The following is an 18,626-nucleotide window of genomic DNA, read 5'->3' on the forward strand; positions in this document are numbered from 1 at the left end:
TCCTCCTTATATTTTCTAGTTCCTTTCTAAAGGAATCTGCATTGCTGCTCATTTCCACTCTTAATTACTACTATATTTTCACTCTCCTTTTTCTTTTTTAAGGCTGCACCTGTGGCATATGGAAGTTCCCAGATAGGGGTCAAATCAGAGCTGCAGCTGTGGGCCTACACCACAGCCATAGCAAGGCCAGGTCTGAGCCACATTTGTAACTAACACCAGAGCTCATGGCTACACCGGGTCCTTAACCCACTGAGCGAGGCCAGGGATCGAACCTGTGTCCTCATGAATGCTAGTCGGGTTCATTACCACAGAGCCAGAATGGAAACTCCTCACTGTCTCCTTTTTGATCTCAGTGTCTGCTTCATTGTTTGTTCCTTCAGGGGTATTCTTCTGTTCTTTTAACTGGGAATGGTTCCTGAGCTTCTTCATTTTGCTGATAATCATTTTGCTGATATTCTGTGAGTTTAGGGAACACTGCTGTAGTCTCGGAGGGCTATCTATATGCGAGTGTGCCCCTGGGTGTTTTGTGAGGGCTTGCTATTTATTTTTGGTGTGAGGGCTACTTTTTTGGATGCTTGCTGTCTTGTTCCTCAGTGTGAGCAGGCTGGTATCCCATTGATAGGGGGCTGCGTGTGCTCCCAGGGAGATGGGGGCAGTGGGCAGCTCTAGTGGCCAGTGCCTGCTTACTGGGCCTTTGATAGTTACAAGGACCTGCGGGAAGGTGGCATAGGCTACTCCCATTTGCCCGGCCCTGGGAAGTGACAGTGACCCTCAGGCAGGTATAGGCAGCTCTTGGAGCATTTGGCAGTGGCTGTGATAGGGCCTGAGCATTCCCAGGGGAGTGAGAGGAACATTGGGTTCCAGTGCCCTCTGTGCTGACCTCTGAAGTGACTGGGGCCGCAGGTGGAGCCCGTTCACATATGCCCATCTCTACAGTCTTGAGATGACTGAATTTATCCCTGCCACCTGCGGACCATGCAAAAAGTGCCTTGTTGCACTTAGCCCACATAGGAGGTGCTGCCACCCATAGCTCTGCCCTCCAAGAGTCTGCGCACATTCGTGCAGGGAAGGCTATTCCTATCCAGTCCACCCCTCCTTCTTTCTCCCTCCCTAACAATGGCGCCTGGCTTCTTCTGCAGACACAGACCCCCTCCTGAGCTCCCTCAGCTGTGGTGCTCCACTCCCCAGCCCGTGGTGTACCACTCCCTCACCTCTCAGGCTGTCCCCTCACAGCTAACTCTGTCGTCTCCCTGAACTGACCTCCGGAGCCTGAGCAGTGACCAGCCCCTGCCTGAGCGTAGCAGGCTGTGGTGTCCTGGCAGGTGGTACTGATGGTCTGTGTGCCTCTCTCTCTGCTTTGCCCTCCTCGGTCCAGCTGCTGCTTTGAGGTCCTCCGTCTCTACTGATCTCCCCTTTGGTTGGTGGCTCCCGGGGTGTGGGTGCCTTTCCTTTTTCACAGCCCCTCTCAGGAGTGCTAGTCCCATCCTGATTCCTTTCTCTTTCTCTCTTTTTTTCTTTTCTACCCAGTTACATGGAGTTTCTTGTCCTTTTTGGAGGTTTAAGATTTTCTGTCAGCGTTCAGTAGATGTTCTGCGTGAATCATTCTCCATGTAGATGTTTTTTTTTTGTTTTTTTTTGTTTGCTTTTTACGGCTGCACCCGTGGCATATGGAGGTTCCCAGGCCAGGGGTTGAATCGGAGCCGTAACTGCCAGCCTACACAGCAGCTCACAGCAACGCCAGATCCTTAACCCACTGAGTGAGGCCAGGGATCAAACCTGCAACCTCATGGTTACTAGTTGGATTTGTTTCTGCTGTGCCATAATGGGAACTCCCATAGATGTTTTTTTGTTGTTGTTGTCGTGTTTATAAGAAACGGTGAGAACCATGTCTTACTCCTCCACCATCTTGATCCCACCTCAAAACTTTTATTCCTGAAGACGGTAGTTTGCAAAATAAGTTTTTAAAAAAAATGTAACCAAAAAATGTACCTATTGTGGCTCAATGGTAATGAACCTGACTAGTATCCATGAGGATACAGGTTCGCTCCCTGGCCTCATTCAGTGGATTGAGGATCTGGTGTTGCCATGAGCTGTGGTATAGGTTGCAAATGTGGCTGAGATCTGATGTTTTTTTTTTTTGCTGTGTCTGTGGTGTAGGCTGGCAGTTGTAGCTCCCTAGCATGGGATAGTCCATATGCTGCCTGTGTAGCCTTAAAAAGACCAAAAATTTTTTTTAAAATACAAAAAAAGTCACCAGGTTTAGAACTGTGGATGGACGTGTGCTCTCTCTGAGGGCAGGGAAGGTCAGAAAGCATATGGCACTCTGCCAGCCGGATGGGACATGGACAGCAGGACCCACGTCTGTGCCTGGAAAAGTGTGAGTGCCACTCCCTGTCTAGACTTGAGTCGAAACACCAAGTCTCAACCACACATTGTTCAGCAGAGTCATCTTCTGGGCAGAAGTATTTAGAAGGTTAGAATTAAGGCAAGATGAGCAAAACAAAAAACAGAAGTTACAAAGCAGAGGTTCATACTCAGAAGCATAGAAGTCAGAGAAAAACAGTTGCGCCAGAGAAGCTTGTTCCTGGTTTTGGTTGCTCTTCACAATCAGCAGAACTATGGCTTGTGACCATTTCTGTGCATATTGATGGGAAAACCTAAATATCAAATAATACAAAGTAAAAACTGATAGAACTCCAGGAGAGCTGGATCCATAAAAACAAGCAATGTTTGTTGATTTAATTACGTGCAGATCAAGGAGAGAAGCTGTGAAAGATGTCGACGGTGGGATTACCAGAGTTGACGTAATAGATTCTATTCTGTGATCCTAGATATTTATTAGAAGTGAAACTGAACCCTTAGCCATCAGGAAAGCCATAGCCGCGTCTTGAGGAAAAACCCCTAGGCAGTACATGTGTTTGGCCACAGTGTGGTAGAAGAGAACGCAAAAGCCTCTTGGAAAGCCACAGAAAACTTGGTGAGCTTTCTGGTGACAGAAGAAACAGGAGCTGATTATAGAGCCTCACAGGGAACAAGTGGCTGCTCAGTCAGACACGAGTGTGTTGAGCCAGCAGCTCTTGGTAACCAAAGCCGTTCCTCGGCTCTGTGGGCTTAACCGCGCAGTTCACATGCCCTGCCTCCCCACCCAGGTTGCCTGCCGTCAGTCTTTCCTTGTGAGAGGTCAGGCGGCAGCCTGGACACGAGGATTTGTTCAACACGGAAAAGGGAGCTGAGTCCTTCACGGTGGAAAAAGAACAAACTAAGAAGAGTCAGAAATCCAGGTTTTGATGCTAAAGTGTGAAAACCTACTCAGATTAAAAAAAAAAAGAAAAGAAAATTCTCTGTGGCCCAAACAAAACAGCCTTAAGTGGGTACAGCCTCTGGGCTGCTGTTTCACCTCTATCTGAACAGTTTTACAAAGATGGAAAGCACGAGTGAATCCCACAGATTCAGTGGAAACTATATAAGAATAAATGGGAGGACTGCAACGAAATGCATAATTTTCAAGAAGACAGAAATCACCATCATTCACAAGGGAGAGTGTCACCAGTTGGAGAGCATGGCTGGAGTTGGCATTTCCGAGGCTGCTGTTGCCGGCGGTCACTTGTGGGGTGTGTGCAGTCAGTGCCGCTGCAGTGTGGCTGTGGGAACGCCCCCAGGGGTGAGCACGGACAGGGACTTGTGAAACAAGAGGGACGCTCTCCAGAAAGCACACTGGGCATCTGGTGACTGCTTAGTCTGCTGTCCAGGGGTGGGCCAGGCAGCTGTGGCTGTCCGCACACCAGGGTCCGTTGCTTGGTTCCCATTGTAACGGGTGCCTGTGGGGCTGGCTCTCTGCTCAGCAGGTCCCTTTACTTACAGAAGTTCCCAGGCCTGGGATCGAACCCATGGCACAGCAGTGAGTGTCAGATCCTAAACCCACAGAGCCACCAGGGAGTTCCATCTCCACCTATTTAAAAGTTACTGATGGAAACAGGAATGTGATGACAATTCTGCAGCCAGAAGCGAAGCCCACCCTTCATGCTGAGTCACCAGGGGCTTCCTGTATGGACTCGGGAACTGCAGTCACCACCATTGTCACCTGGGGCTTAACTTTGTTCTGGAGATTCTGACCATTGAGATAAACTGAGAAGAAATGAGCTGGACCTGCAGGGAGGAGGCAGACAGTAACTGAGGCAGTCTGACTTTATGGAACAGCTAGAAGGGTCCACGGGGCATGGAGGGGCTGAGAAGCTATCCTGGTGCCCAGGTATGGCCGCACGAGTGTCCGGTGTGGCCACAGCTCGGAGGAAACAGTGGAGAGAGTGCCCCTCCCGATGGAGCTGGAGTTAAGGAACAGCCATATCTCACAGGTGAGCAGGACCAGAGGGAGGAGAGGGCAGGACTGGCCTGAGAGACCCCAGGGAGAAGGCTCCTGCGACGCCTTGGCCTGGTGGGGACACCGCTGATGGTGGAGTGATCAAGGAAAACTGAATCAGAGGGCGAACATGAACCGAACGAGGAGGGGGCCATGATGTTTGCAGGCTCACAGGGCAGGCAGAGCCCCGCCAGGAAGGTGGGAGCCGCGTGGGCAGGTGGGGGTGAAGGACCCCCCCTTGCATGTGGGGCCTGAGTCCAGGGTGCAGTCAGCCCGGGGCCTTTGTCCAGTGGGGGGCAGCACTTTTGAAGATGTCTGCAGCTGTTGGGGGGGCCTCCAGGTCGGCGTCAGCACTTGGGCTCCCCTGAGAGCTGGGTGGGGGCATCAGAGGGTGTGATCAGAAAAGGGACATGGTAGTTTTTAAAGGGTCATTCCAGCTGCTCTTGTGAAATCAGTGGAGGAGGCAGGGGGAGCAGGGTGTTTTTCAGGGGACCAAGGTCAGCATGGCGGCTGAGCTGTGGGAGAGGTTGTGAGTTCTGGGCCCAACTGCGATGACGACACGGGGGCAGAGGGAGGCCTTGATGCAGACCCTCTAACTCGTCACAGCCTTTTGACCCAACTCCCTGTGAAGCAGCAGGGAGACCTGAGCAGTGGTACAAGCACCCATGGGCTAGAGTCCTGCGCCGCTGGGTGGGCTGCCCATGGCCACTGCCGGCTCTTCCTGCATGTGGGTGACGGCCTTGGGAAAGGTACCCGAGTTCCATTCAGGACACAGATGAGGGTGGAGGCCGTAGGGCCTGGAAGGCTGATTCTGTCCCTTGCACCCGGGTGTTGGCTCATAATTGACGTTCGCAGAAACCCTCAGACTTGGACCACAGACCTTCTGCATGTGGTGCTGGAGCAGGAGGAGAGTTGTGGTGGCCGCATGTGGCCTCAGGCCCCGCTTCGGATCTGCTGAGGACCGTCCATGTGGGCTCAGCTGCACAGCCCTGGAGCACTGCCCAACACCTGGCAGAACAGTTCTCAAGGACAGTGGTGGGTCACAGCTGCTCTGTAGCCCACACCTCATGCAGGCCACATGGCTCGCAGTGCTCAGGGAGCCCCCCACGCCTTTGTCTTTGTGTGTGGGTTGTGGGCTTGTCTCTGAGGCTCTGGAAAGCATTTGGGCTTCACCCAGTGCACAGCCAGTGGCTGGGCTCTAGGCTCAGCCACCCTGCAGCCTGCTGTCCAGCAGTGGGAAGTCGGTACCTGCTGAAGCAGGTAGAATCCCGGAGCTCCTTCCCCGCTGCCTCCATGTCCTCGAGGCCACCTGGGGCGTGGCTGCTGATGCCCTGTGTTCTGGGATACGAACCTAAGGGGGGCCAGACCCAAGGCATGGCTGTGGTGCCTTCCTGGAGCCTGGTGACCCTGTCCATGAGCAGCTCTGTTTCACTTCCAGCTCACGGCCTGGATAATGTCCTGTCTGGAGTTGGGGTTGGGGTTGGGCAGCTGTAGTCCTCTCCCTTCCTTCAGGTTCTCCAGCACAAATGAGCATTTTGGATGTTATTGGAGCACATGGAGAATATTGAAGCTAAATTTAGGTCTGTGCGAAGATTACTTTGCCCAGTAGGAGTTTGTGGATTTCCACTGTGCAAGAGCGTGTTTGGTTTTCCTTTTGACCGGTTTATTAAGTCAGTCACATGGCATTAGGTGCCCTGGCAGCCGCTACTGCAGAGGACCTGAGCTGCATGGTCTTCGTGGGCTCCGAGCAGAGACCTTGGTCTGCTTCTGCGGGCCTGCAGGCTCCCAGACACAGATTTCTCTAACCAGCTCAGGGCACAGGGCCCATTCTAACCGTCTGCAGGGCTGACGACGTCCCCAGACGGCACGGTCTGCCTTTGGGAGTGTGTGACAACACACGCTGCGATGGCCCCAGCGGGTAAAGGTGTTTATCCTCTTGAGCTGAGTGCAGCAGTGCCCAGACAAGAGCTGCCTGGAAGCTGCCTATCAGCCACGTGCTCCTTGATGCATTTTCATTACAATTTTACTTAAATTTTTCATAGTTTTTGAAGTCTGATGTGTCTTGCGATTTTGGTTGGGTTTGCATCACTAATAATTGCAATGGTAACTCAGTTTTTCAGATGAAGAACTTTAACTCCCAGAAAGTGTATTTAAATAAACTTTAAAATTAAGTGGATTTCAATTTATGTACATATTTTTATTGCAGGAAAGGATGCTGTGCTAGGGAGATTAAAAGACTTCAGGGCGTAAGCGTTTTCAGGTAGAATCCCAGAGAGGCTGGGACAGCGTGCCCTGGGAGGACAGAGCACCACGCTGAGTTCCTCCCTTCCAGGAGCCAGAGCAGTCACGAGGTCAGGCTCCTGGATGGCAGATGCTGGGGCTACAGCTCTGGGGGCGGTGCTGCAGGCGGACCCCTGCGACAGAGCCAGCTGTGCTGTCAGAACAGATGGAAAACTAAACAAGCATCCAGCCTTTTGTGTTTTTCATCTTTTTTTCAAGTTGAGATCAATTAGAAATTTTCACGGACTGTTTTCTAGAGGTTTAGCAGGTTGGTTGGTCTCACTTGTTTTCATTTCGTTAAGTTCAGCATTTAACACTCTTTTTAGTGTGTATGATATTTGTTGTGAAAAGAACTTGATGAGAAGCCGTTTGCATGCTTGTGTCCACCAGCAGTAAGAGCACCTTGGCACCTGCAGTGAGCATGCTTGGAGGTGTGCACTGGGCCAGGGCTTGGCTCAGTGTCCAGAATGAGGAGCAGGGTCCCAGGTTCCTGAGACCCAGGTTCCTGAGTGTGTCAGAGAAACCCTTTCTGGGAGTCTGGAGTTGTCCATCTTCTTTGTACTTAATTTAAAAAAGCCTCCTTACTGGTATGAAACCAGAGAAGTGATGATTTCTGTGAAAGATGCTGGACAGAGGAGCCATTCAGCAGGTGTCCAGATGCCTGGGCTATTACTCTGTGGCTTCCCCTGTCGCCCATGAGCTCCGCCGTGCTGTATGTCGGAGTCGCTTGGGTTGTTGGGTGAGGAGGAGTTTGGCCTTGAGAGGGGCAATGGGGGCCCGAGCGCCATCTGAGAGGCGTGTGGGGTGTCTGTTCAGCTTCCTACTGGAGTCCAGGTCCTTCCGCCATGTGGCTGAGCATCTGTGGGCCTCAGGCAGCAGGGCAGGCAGAGCAGTGCATGTGCCTTGTGTGTTTCAGGAGCTACGGGGCCAGCTCAGACCCGAGGGAAAGATGATGACCCGGGCAGCCCCACTTGTGTGCCTGCCAGCCCGAGTGGCTGGGTGTGGGGCAGCCTCGTGGTGCCCAGCGTCCAGGTCCAGCTGCTGCAGGTAAGGGCCACCCAGGGCAGGGGGCTGGGCAGGAGCGCTGCCCCTCCAAGGCGCCTTCCTCTTGCTGTCCTGTGCCCGCGTGGTCTCTGCAGAACCATCTTCTCCCCCCTTCCCCGCCACCACCACACACGTCCACTTGCCCCTCAGTTGGGATTCATGCGCCCTGGGTCTGGCTTTCCCCGTGTGCAGGCCAGGGCCCTGTGCAGTGTGGACAGCCCTCCACTCCTGGCCAGACCATGGTCGGATGGCTGTATGTGCCTAGCAGCACGTCTGACTCCCTTCTCTGCTCTGCCCCGCAGACCTACTTCTTTCCTTATGGGGCCAAGACAGGGCCTTTAGGGGTTTGTCTCCCACTTTTCTTCTCTGGCATGCAGGGCAGGGCTGGCCATCTCCTGCGCTGTGCCCAGCCAGCAGGTACCCATAGCAGGCAGCCACTCCAAGAATGCTTGCCGGGCATGGCCACCTCCAGGCTCCATCACTTGCTGCCTGACGCTGAGGACAGACAGCTCTGACTGCCTCCCCCCCCCCACCGCTTCTTGAGAGCCCTCTGTGTGCTTGGCTTGGCCCTCCCTGGTCCAGGTGTGGGTCTCCTGGAAGACGGGGTGGGCTGGCTCAGCTGTGTCTCCAGGTGGCAGGAGCATTGTTGCCGCCCTCAGCCACTGACCGCGCTGTTGCCTCCCCAGGACGACCCTGCGGGTGAAGCAGGCCTGCCGCTGGCGCTCAGCCCCCAGCCCTCTGCCTTCCGCCCCCTGCTCGCCATCGATTTTCCCGTCTACGTCCTCCAGGTCAGCGCCCCTGGCTCTTTGGGTTTGTTTAGGCTTACGAAGCTTCTGGTTTCCAGGCTTGTCTCTGAGATGGCCTCATGGCAGACTCACTGGGTGGGTTGCCAGAGTGTGTATCCACTTTCTAGAAAAGGGGGTAAGTGATGGAGATAAGCTGAGGATGAAGCTTAGATCTAATGGTCGTTGTGGACAGGAGCTGTCAGGTGCTTTACACTGAGAGGACCCCAGCCTGTGAGGAAACAAGTGCCTGGCTTGAGGGAGTGGCGGAGCTCACGGGGGCCAGTGGATAAATCAGATTTGGATATAAAATAATCAAAGCATCTAGCTTATCAAGTTTCAGACGTATTTAAAAATCACGATGAGTAGTAATTTTGGTTTTCTTATGTTCAAATTGGGCTGGCCAGCGTCTTCCATAACCTTAGAAATAAAGGTTGAATGGAGTGCCAATGGGGGGCTGACTGCTGGGTGAGGGTGACCTGCAGGGCATTGGCAGCAGCTTGAGGAAGCTCCCTGCCATCCCCTCCACACCATCCTCACGTTGCCTAGGATGATACTGAGAAAGGTGGGACCTGACCCTGTGGGTGGCTCGGAGGAGGGCTGTGTGGCTGGAGCCCCGTCAGCAAAGGGCAGTGGGTGATGGGAGGGTCACAGGTCACACACGGACAGTCCTGTCAAGGACACCTGTGGCCCAGGACTGAGCCCACCTCTCCTTACCTGTGCTGATGTTTACCTTCATCCTTCAAGAGCACATGTTTAACAAGGGGCAGAGCAAAGCTTTTCAGTGGAGACGAGCCAGGGGCTCCAGCTGCCCGCTCACTGCTCTGCTTGGTTTTGCAGGAGGTGCTTCCTGCAGCTGGAGGGGCTGCCGGGCCTGAGGACACGCAGCGCTCGGGGAGCACGGCCAGCCTGCGCGACCCGCAGTGAGAGCAGCCCTGCCTGGGCCGAGGGCGCCACTCAGACGCCAGCCTCATTCTTTGGGACTTTGGGGTTCATTTGTCAGAATTGTTTTTCTTATGTTGTATCAGAAACCAGTTTGGGGCTGTACTACCTGAAACTGCCTGTGTGAGCAGATGCTCGGGTCAGGCAAGGATGCTCTGTGCAAAGCGTGCCTCTCCTGAGCGGCCATGTGCGTGGCCCTCATCTGGCCCTGCCGAGCCCGAACAGCTGCAGGCCCCTGGCCAGATGGCTCAGCTGCAGTGAAAGCTCATGGGTCTTAAGCTTCAGGGTCAGGGTCTGGCTGAGAGCACCCCCCCCCCCCCCCGTGGAGGTCAAGGTCAGGCAGGGGGCCCATTGTCAAGGAAGCTAAATTCTAGCCCGTGTCTGGCAGACCAGGCAGCAGTGGTGTCAGAGGCACTGGACGGGTGAAACAGCCCCCAGTTCTGTCAGAGCCCCCTGCATAGATTGAATTTTGACTCATAACTTTTAAAAAGATATTTCTAAATCTTGTATTTGGGTGTTAGCAGTTAGTGGTAATTGGATAGTGGTTTGCAAGGCCACATTCTGAGAGCATAAAGCTCGTGTGGGGCTGTGATGGGGCTGCTTTTGTAGGTGTGCACACGTGGTGCCCGGTGTTGTAGAGTGGTGTCTCTGGTAAAAGGAGACCAGACCCAAACTTGCAAATGTTTATTTGTTCATTCACGGACTGCACACAGGGTCTCTCAGAAATGGTTTTTTTGCCTGGGGTCTTTAGAAGTATTTATTCGAGTTGCTGTTTGATTCTCAGACTTGAAGTCATCCAAACTCTTGTCAGTTTGTATCTTGAGTTTTTATAGTGACTCCAGCTTTCTAGCGTGATCTCTCCATCCTGGGCAGGGTGGGGGGTGTCCCCATTTCTAGAGGGTTCTTAACCACAAAACTCTGTGCTATGTCAAGGCAGTTCTGTGCTGTCCAGTGGCCATGCCACACTGTCCCCCTCCAGGCTGTGTGGTGGCCCTTCATCTTCATGCCTCAGTTAGTGTCCACCTGAAGTGCTCAGAATTGACTAATCTCCTAGGTTCGGAGCCCCTGCTGACCTTGGGCCCGACACCAGCGCACATGAATAAAGGTTCTGTACAGCCATGCAGGGGGTTAATGCTGTTTTTTTCTCCAGTCAAGAGTAATAATTCTTCCATCCGTCCAGCTCGCCAACCCCTCTTGTGTTGGGGCCAATCCCGCACCTTCCTCAGAGTAGAACTGGGGTTCCAGTTTTATTTACACTCCCCTGATCATTAAAAATCTAAGCAGAGGACTTTTGCTTTAAAGAAAGGGGGGAAAAATGCGTGAGGGAGAAAAAGCAAGCAGAGATGAGGAAATGCTGGGAGCAGAAAAGGGTGTGATCAAAGCCTGTATTGGGAAGGGTGCTCACGTCCACAGCCCCCAGCAGCCACCCCGGGGCTGCACTCTGCACAGACAGCAGTGATGCCTATGCTTAGCACCCTGAGGCTTGGGAACAGAGGGCCTCCTTCCTGCCCCACCCCAGTCTGGGTCACATGGGCTCAAGACAGTGCCAGCCACCCGTAGAAGTGCAGGCATCCACTCAGCGGAGTGTCTGCAGACCAGACCGCCCTGCCCCTGGTACATGTGCACATATGCACTAGCTCCATCATGGGCTCAGCCCCCAGGCCCAGACTGTGTGCATCTCCTGGGCAGACTGGCAGAGGCCCCTACAGAGGCCAGTGTCAGCTGCCCTGAGGGCCCAGCTTGGGAGGAAATTGTTGCATTCCTGCGGGCATGAGGGGAGGTGACGCTGAGCAGCGCGTATACTAGGAAGCTCCAGACACTGGCTCCAAGGTGCCCACCAGCAGCCAGTGGACAAGAAAGCAGAGTGCCAGCAGGCCTGTCCCCAGGAGGTCCCCCAGCCCTGTCAGGTAGGGGATGCAGTGGTTGTCCGGGTCCAGGGCCTGGCGCCACATCAGCCGAACCATCACTTCTGCCAGATACAGCAGGACTGCCACCTGTCACGAGGCAAGCAGGAAGAAGAAACAGTGACAAGCAGAAGCCAAGAAACCAGGTTGCAGGAGCAGACCCCGAGATGGCCATGTCAGCCCTAGGCCCTTCCCTCGGCTCAGCTCGTGTACTGCCTGCTCCCTCCCTGTGGTCCTGCCCTACCCCTGGCACCCCTGGGGACACTCCCCAGCCCTGCCCACCTGCACTGGCTCCACCCACCACTGGAGCCTTAGGCACCGTCTGGCTGGGACTCCAGTCTGGATCAGCTGGAGGCCTGCTCATGGCAGCTCTGGAAAGCTGGCCCTTTGCGAAGGCTACAGGAGCTCTGGTAGGTCTCAGGGCTCCACTGCCCCTGCTCCAGGCTGATTTTGCCCCTGCCCTGCCCATGTTTTGAACAGTTTCCCAGGATCATGGATGTGTTGCAGTCACCCTCATGGGACACCCACCAGCTAGTCTCAGCAGAGGGCCTGCAGGGTACTGCCCTAAGGCAGGCAGCAGCCTTATTTTTCATTCATGTCCTCATGGTTGTCAAGCCCAGCAACCCTGCCCCTTCCATCCTCCGTGTGGTAAGAGCCACACACACGGCCCAGCTTATCAGCTGGACCCACTGTGGGCTTCATGGCAATGCTGCACTTCTGACCCACAGCTCTGACCCACTACTGAGGAATGTGCAGTGTTTCTGGGTCATGTTCTTGGGCTTGGACAAATTGACTCCCCTTCTGGATGGCCAGGGGCTGTGCCGGCGTGTCCAGGAGCCTCTCTCCCAGGATGGCTCAGCTGGCTGGACCCCCACTGGATGCAGTCTCACCTGGACCAGGCCTGCCAGCAAGTAGAGCACCACAAAGCTTCTGTCGTTTGGCACGGACTGGCCTTCCACCAGGTAAATGATGTAGAAGAAGATCAGATGGCCTGGGACCACCAGGAAGAGCAGGACTCGGGCTGACGTGGAGTTGATTTCTGGAATAAACAGCCAAGGAGGTGTGGTGAGCTGCTGGAGCAGAGGTCTCTGGGCACTAAGACTCCATGAGGCGTCCACATCCATCCTCACACAGGTGTGTGCAGTACATTCCTGTGTGGAGCCAGTGTTTCAGGGAAGAGGGCAAAACCAGAATCAAGCAGCAGAAACGGGGGCAGGATTGAGATGGCAGAGGAGAAAGACGTGGTGCTCACCTTCTCCCACAAACACATCAAAAACAGCTACATGTGGAATGATTCACACAGAACATCTACTAAACGCTGGCAGAAGACCTTAAACCTCCAAAAGTGCAAGAAATGCTCTACCTAACAGGGTAGAGCAAAAGGAAAAAAAAAAGAAAAAGGAGGAAAAAAGTGCTGATTCCTGAGAGGGAGCTGTGAAAAAGGAAAGGAACCCACACCCTGGAAAGCCACCTAACTGACGGGGAACTCAGCCGAGACGAGGGACCCCAAAGCCACAGAGAAAAAGGCAGCAGCTGGACTGAGCAGGACAAAGCAGAGAGAGCACTACTTAGACCACCTCCCAGGACACCACAGCCTGAGACGCTCGGGATGGGGCTGGGCACTGAGACTCAGGCTCCAGAGGTCAGTTCTGGGGAGAGGACTAGGGCTGGCTGTTTGGAGACAGGCTGAGGGGCTATGGAGCAGTGAGTGCTCCACAGGCTGGGGAGCCGAACTGCATGGCCAAGGGTACCTGGGAGGAGGCCTGGGCCTGCCGCAAGAATAACTTCCTTTGAGGATAGTGACAGAAAACCAAAAGGAAAAACATGAAAGCAATATAAGAGATCTACGGGATAATATAAAGGGCCAATTCTACACATAGCAAGGATACCAGGAAGAGAAGAAAGATAAAAGGGGATTGAAAATATATTTGAAGAAATCATGGCTGAAAAATTTCCAAATCTAAGGGAAACAGATAAAGATACAGGGAGCATAGAGGGCCCCAAACAAGTTCAACCCAAACAGAACCCCACCCCCAGGCCAGGACATAGTAAAAATGGTAAGAGTTAATGAAAAGGAGAGGATTCTAAAGGCAGTAAGAGCAACACTACAGGCCACAGGAAAGTGGCAATATATATTAAGATTTCTAAAAGGGAAAAAATCGCAGCCTAGAATACTCTACCCAGCAAGATTATCATTTAAAAAAGAATGGGAAATAAAGAATTCCTTCAACAAACAGAAACTAAAAGAATACAGCAATACTAAACCATTCTAAAAGAAATACTGAGGAGTTCCCGTCGTGGCACAGTGGTTAATGAATCCGACTAGGAACCATGAGGTTGTGGGTTCGGTCCCTGCCCTTGCTTAGTGGGTTAACGATCTGGCGTTGCCGTGAACTATGGTGTAGGTTACAGGCGCAGCTCGGATCCTGCGTTGCTGTGGCTCTGGCGTAGGCCGGTGGCTACAGCTCCGATTCGACCCCTAGCCTGGGGACCTCCATATGCCACGGGAGCGGCCCAAGAAATAGCAAAAAAAAAAAAAAAAAAAAACATACTGAAAGGTCTCCTCTAAATAGGAGTAAAGAAGTAAGATATTGGATGGAGGAAATTACAAGTGGAAAATATTCACTTAAATAACCCAGTATACAGATCTAAAAGGAAAAAAAAAACAAACCTATTTGTAAAAATGACAACTGACACAAGAAATGGCAAAAGGATAAATATGAAGATGTAAAAAAAGGACATCAAAATGGGGGAGTAGGAAATCTAGACTTTTTTTAAAATGCGTTTGAAACTATATGACTATCAGGCTAAAACAAGCAGAAATAGGAAGGGGTTAACATACTTGAAAAACAGTGGAACCAGAAATCAAAACCAAAAAATAAATTCACAGAAACTGAAAAGAAGAGGACTCAAGTGTAAAATAAAAGTAAAGCATCCAACCAAAAAAAGAAAGGCACAAAGGAGAAACAATCAACTATAAAAACCAAGGTTTAAAATGGCAATACATATTTACCAATAATTACCTTAAACATCAATGGGCTGAATATTCCAATCAAAAGACACAGAGTGGCAGACTGGATAGAAAAAGAGCCTACAATATGCTGCCTACAAAAGACTCACCTTAGGGCAGAGGATGCAAATAAATTGAAAGTGAGGGGATGGAAAAAGACAATTTTATGCAAAAGAAAATGACAGGAAAGCAGGAGTTGCAGTACTCATAAAGGACAAAATAGACTTTAAAATGAAGGTCATAAAGAAAGACAAAGAAGGGCACTATTTAACGGTAAAAGGATCAGTTCAAGGAGAGGATATTACACTCATTGATACATATGTCCCTGATATAGGAGCACCCAAGTACATAAAACAAATACTAACAAACGTAAAAGGAGAAACTGATGGTAATATAATTGATGAGAAACATCATAAAAGGAGAAACTGATGGGAAAATTAAAAGGAGAAATTAATGGGAATATTACAAGGTTTCAACACCCACTCACATCAATGGATAGATCCTCTACACAGAAAATCAATAAGGCAACCGAGATCCTAAATGACACAATAGAAAAGTTAGACTGAATTGATGTTTTCAGGACATTACATCCAAAAAAATCAGAATATACATTCTTTTCAAGTGTACATGGAATATTCTCAAGGATTAGGGAACCAAACTAAACTCAATCAATTTAAGAGTAGGGAAATGAAATATTTCAAGTATCTTCTCTGCCCACACGGCATGAAACTAGAAATCAACCACAGGAAAATAAACGAGAAAAACTGACTACATGGAGACTAAACAACATGCTACTAAACAAACCAATGGGTCAATGAGGAAATCAAAAGGGAAATTAAAAAATACCTCTAGGCAAATGATCATGAAAACACAATCATTCAAAATCTATGAGATGCCACAAATGCAGTTCCTTAGAGGGAAGATCATAGTGATACAGGCCTTCTTCAAAAAAGAAGAAAAATCTCAAATCAACAACTTAACCTACCACCTAGAATAATTAGAAAAAGAAATTAGAAAAGGAGGAACAAAATCTAAAGTCAGAAGAAGGAAGGAAATCATAAGCAACAGAGAGTAAAACAATAAAATAGAGATTCAGGGACTTCCCATTTGTGGCTCAGCCGTAACGAATCCGAATAGATAGCATCAAGGAATATTTGGCTCGATTCCTGGCTGTGCTCAGTGAGTTAAGGATCCAGCATTGCCATGAGCTGCAGTGTATGTTGCAGATGCAGCTTGGATCTGGCATTGCTGTGTCTGTGTGTAGGCTGGAAGTTACAGCTCCACTTCAACCCCTAGCCTGGGATCTTCCATATGCTGCACATGTGGCCCTAAAAATTTTTTAAAATTGAAAAAATAAGTAAAATAGAGATTCAAAAAAAAAGAAAAAAAGAAAAAAAGGCAATAACCAAGAGCTGAAGTTTCCATTGTGGTGCAGCTGAAAAGAATCCAACTAGGAACCATGAGGTTGTGGGTTTTATCCCTGATCTTGCTCAGTGGGTTGGGGATCCCGGGTTGATGTGAGCTGTGGCATAGGATGCAGATGCAGCTAGGATCCTGCATTGCTGTGGCTGTGGTGTAGGCCGGCAGCTGTAGCTCTGATTCGACCCGTAGCCAGGGAACCGCCATATGCCGTGAGTGTGGCCCTAAAAAGCAAAAAATAAAAATAAAACCAAGAGCTGATTCTTTAAATGGGTAAACAAAATTGACAAATTCTGGCCAGACTCACCAAGAAGAGAGAGAACACACATAAACAAAGCAAGAAATGAAAAAGGACAGATCTCAACAGATACTGCAAATACAAAGAAAGTAAGACTGCTGTGAAAAATTATATGCCAATACATTTGACAACTTAGAAGAAATGGACAACTTTCTAGAGACATACATACTGCCCACCAAAACTGAATCAAAAAGAAATAGATCATTTAAATAGACCCATCACTAGAAATGAAATTGAGTATGTAATAAAAATACTCCCTACAAACAGAAGTCCAGGACCAGCTGGCTTCACAGGGGAATTCTACCAAACATATGAAGAAGAGCTTATACCCATCCTTCTTAAACTTTTCCAAAAGGTTGAAAAAGGAACACTCCCAAAGACATTCTACGAAGCCACCATCACCCTAACACCAAAACCAAAGATACCACCAAAAAAGAAAACTGTAGGCCCGAATCTTTGATAAGTATAGATGCAGAAATTCTCAACAGAATTTTAGCCAACCAAATCCAACAACACATTAAAAAGATCATACACCATGACCAAGTGGGATTCGTTCAGATTTCACATGGATGATTCAACATATGCAAATAAATTGTCATACACCACACTAACAAAAGAAAATTCAAAAACCACATGACAACTCAATAGATGCAGAAAAAACATTTGACAAAATCCAACATCCATTCATGAAAAAAACTACCAAAGTGGGAATAGAGGGAACATACCTTAACATAATCAAAGCCATTTATGACAGAACCACAGCCAATATAATACTCAATGGAGCAAAGCTGAAAGCTTTCCTGCTAAAATCTGAAACAAGACAAGGAAGCCCACTCTCACCACTTTTGTTCAATACAGTATTAGAAGTCCTAGCCACCGCAATCAGACAAAAGAAATAACAAGTACCCAAGTCGGAAATGAAGAGGTAAAATTGTCACTCTATGCAGATGACATGATACTATATATAGATAACCCCAAGGACTCCACACAAAAACTACTCAAACTGATCAATGAATTCAGCAGATTAGCAGGATACAAGATGAACATTCAGAAATTGGTTGCATTTCTGTATACCAACAATTGACTATTAAAGGAATATAAAAATCACACCCCCCAAAATTAAATACCTAGGAATAAACCTGACCAACGAGGTGAAAGACTTATATGCTGAAAACTATACAAGGAAATTAAAGATGATTCAAAGAAATGGAAAGCTATCCCATGCTCCTAGATTGGAAGAATTGATATCTTTAAAATGGCCATACTACCTAAAGCAATCTACAGATTTCAGGCAATCCCTATCACGTTACCCATGACATTTTTCACAGAACTAGAACAATCTAAAAATTTACAGGGAACCATAAAAAGACCCAGAATTGCCAAATCAATCCAAACCAAGCAGGAGGCATAACTCTCCCAGACTTCAGACAATATTACGAAGCTACAGTCATCAAGACAGACCAGTGGTACAGAGTAGAGAGCCCAGAAATAAACCTAGATACCTATGGTCAGTTAATCTTCAACTGAGGCAAGAATATAAAATGGGAAAAAGACAGTCTCTTCAGCAAGTGGTGCTGGGAAAAGCTGACAGCTGCATGTAAATCAGTGAAACTAGAACATACCCTCACGCCATGCACAAAAATAAACTCAAAATGGCTTAAAGACTTAAATATGAGACAATACACCATCAAACTCCTAGAAGAGAACATAGGCAAAACATTTTCTGACATCAACCATACAAATGTTTTCTTAAGTCAGTCTATCAAAGCAACAAATTAAAAATACACCAATGGGATATAATCCAACTTACAAGCTTTTGCACAGAAATGGAAACCATAAAATAAAAATTCAACCTACAGAATGGAAGAAAATAGTTTCATATGATGCAACTGACAAGGGCTTAATCTCCAAAATATACAAACAACTCATACAACTCAACAGCAGAAAACCTAAACCACCCAATTGAAAAATGGGCAGAAGACCTGAACAGACATTTATCCAAAGAAGACATAACAGATGGCCAACAAGCACACGAAAAAATGTTCAACATCACTAATTATTAGAGAAATGCAGACCAAAACCACAATGAGGTACCACTTCACACCAGTCAGAATGGCCATCATTAGCAATTCAACAAATAACAAATGCTGGAGAGAGTGTGGAGAAAAGGGAACCCTCCTACCCGGTTGGTGGGGATGTACATTGGTACAACCACTATGGAAAGCAGTATGGAGGTGCCTCAGAAAACTAAATATAGAACTAGTGTATAAACCAGCAATCCCTCCTGGGCATATATCTGGACGAAGCTTTCATTCAGATACATGCACCCCATGTTCATGGCAGCACTATTCACAATAGCCGAGACATGGAAACAGCCTAAATACCCATTGCTAGATGAATGGATTAAGAAGATGTGGTACATATAGACAATAGACTACTACCCCAGCCATAAAAAAGAACAAAATAATGCAATTTGCAGCAACAGGGATTGAACTAGAGATTCTCATACTATGTGACCTAAGGGACAGATACCATATAACTTATATGTGGAATCTAAAACATGGCACAGATGAACCTATCTATGCAGAAA

At 49.2% G+C, this 18,626-nt stretch overlaps 2 protein-coding genes across 15 annotated transcripts in view; one reads left to right on the forward strand and one right to left on the reverse strand.

Moving 5' to 3' along the window:
• ZXDC (ZXD family zinc finger C) overlaps nucleotides 1–10,524 on the forward strand; it is a 32,243-nt gene extending 21,719 nt beyond the window's left edge. For 2 of the 4 annotated variants that reach the window (XM_084966350.1, NM_001244222.1), the window contains 3 exons: nucleotides 7,554–7,684; nucleotides 8,368–8,469; nucleotides 9,304–10,524. In XM_084966350.1, the coding sequence (XP_084822476.1) occupies nucleotides 7,554–7,684; nucleotides 8,368–8,469; nucleotides 9,304–9,390 (320 nt within the window). In that variant the 3' untranslated portion in view covers nucleotides 9,391–10,524. Of the gene's footprint in view, nucleotides 1–2,752; nucleotides 3,338–7,553; nucleotides 7,685–8,367; nucleotides 8,470–9,303 lie in introns of those variants that run through there. The other 2 variants (XM_013996783.3, XM_084966351.1) reach the window with 2 other exon arrangements.
• Nucleotides 10,077–18,626, reverse strand: part of SLC41A3 (solute carrier family 41 member 3) — a 68,738-nt gene continuing 60,188 nt past the window's right edge. For all 11 annotated transcript variants that reach the window (XR_014810409.1, XR_014810407.1, XR_014810408.1 and 8 more), the window contains 2 exons: nucleotides 12,200–12,348; nucleotides 10,077–11,399 (listed from right to left, as the gene is read on the reverse strand). Coding sequence is in view for 8 of the 11 variants with exons in the window: in XM_084968528.1 (XP_084824654.1) it covers nucleotides 11,208–11,399; nucleotides 12,200–12,348 (341 nt within the window). In the remaining 3 variants the exon portion in view is untranslated. The remainder of the gene's footprint in view (nucleotides 11,400–12,199; nucleotides 12,349–18,626) is intronic.

Source organism: Sus scrofa, chromosome 7 (assembly GCF_054392235.1).
Source record: "Sus scrofa isolate SSC_HxYL_T2T_F1_AM1 chromosome 7, Sscrofa_HxYL_maternal_Yorkshire_Landrace_v2.0, whole genome shotgun sequence".
Lineage (NCBI taxonomy): Eukaryota > Metazoa > Chordata > Mammalia > Artiodactyla > Suidae > Sus > Sus scrofa.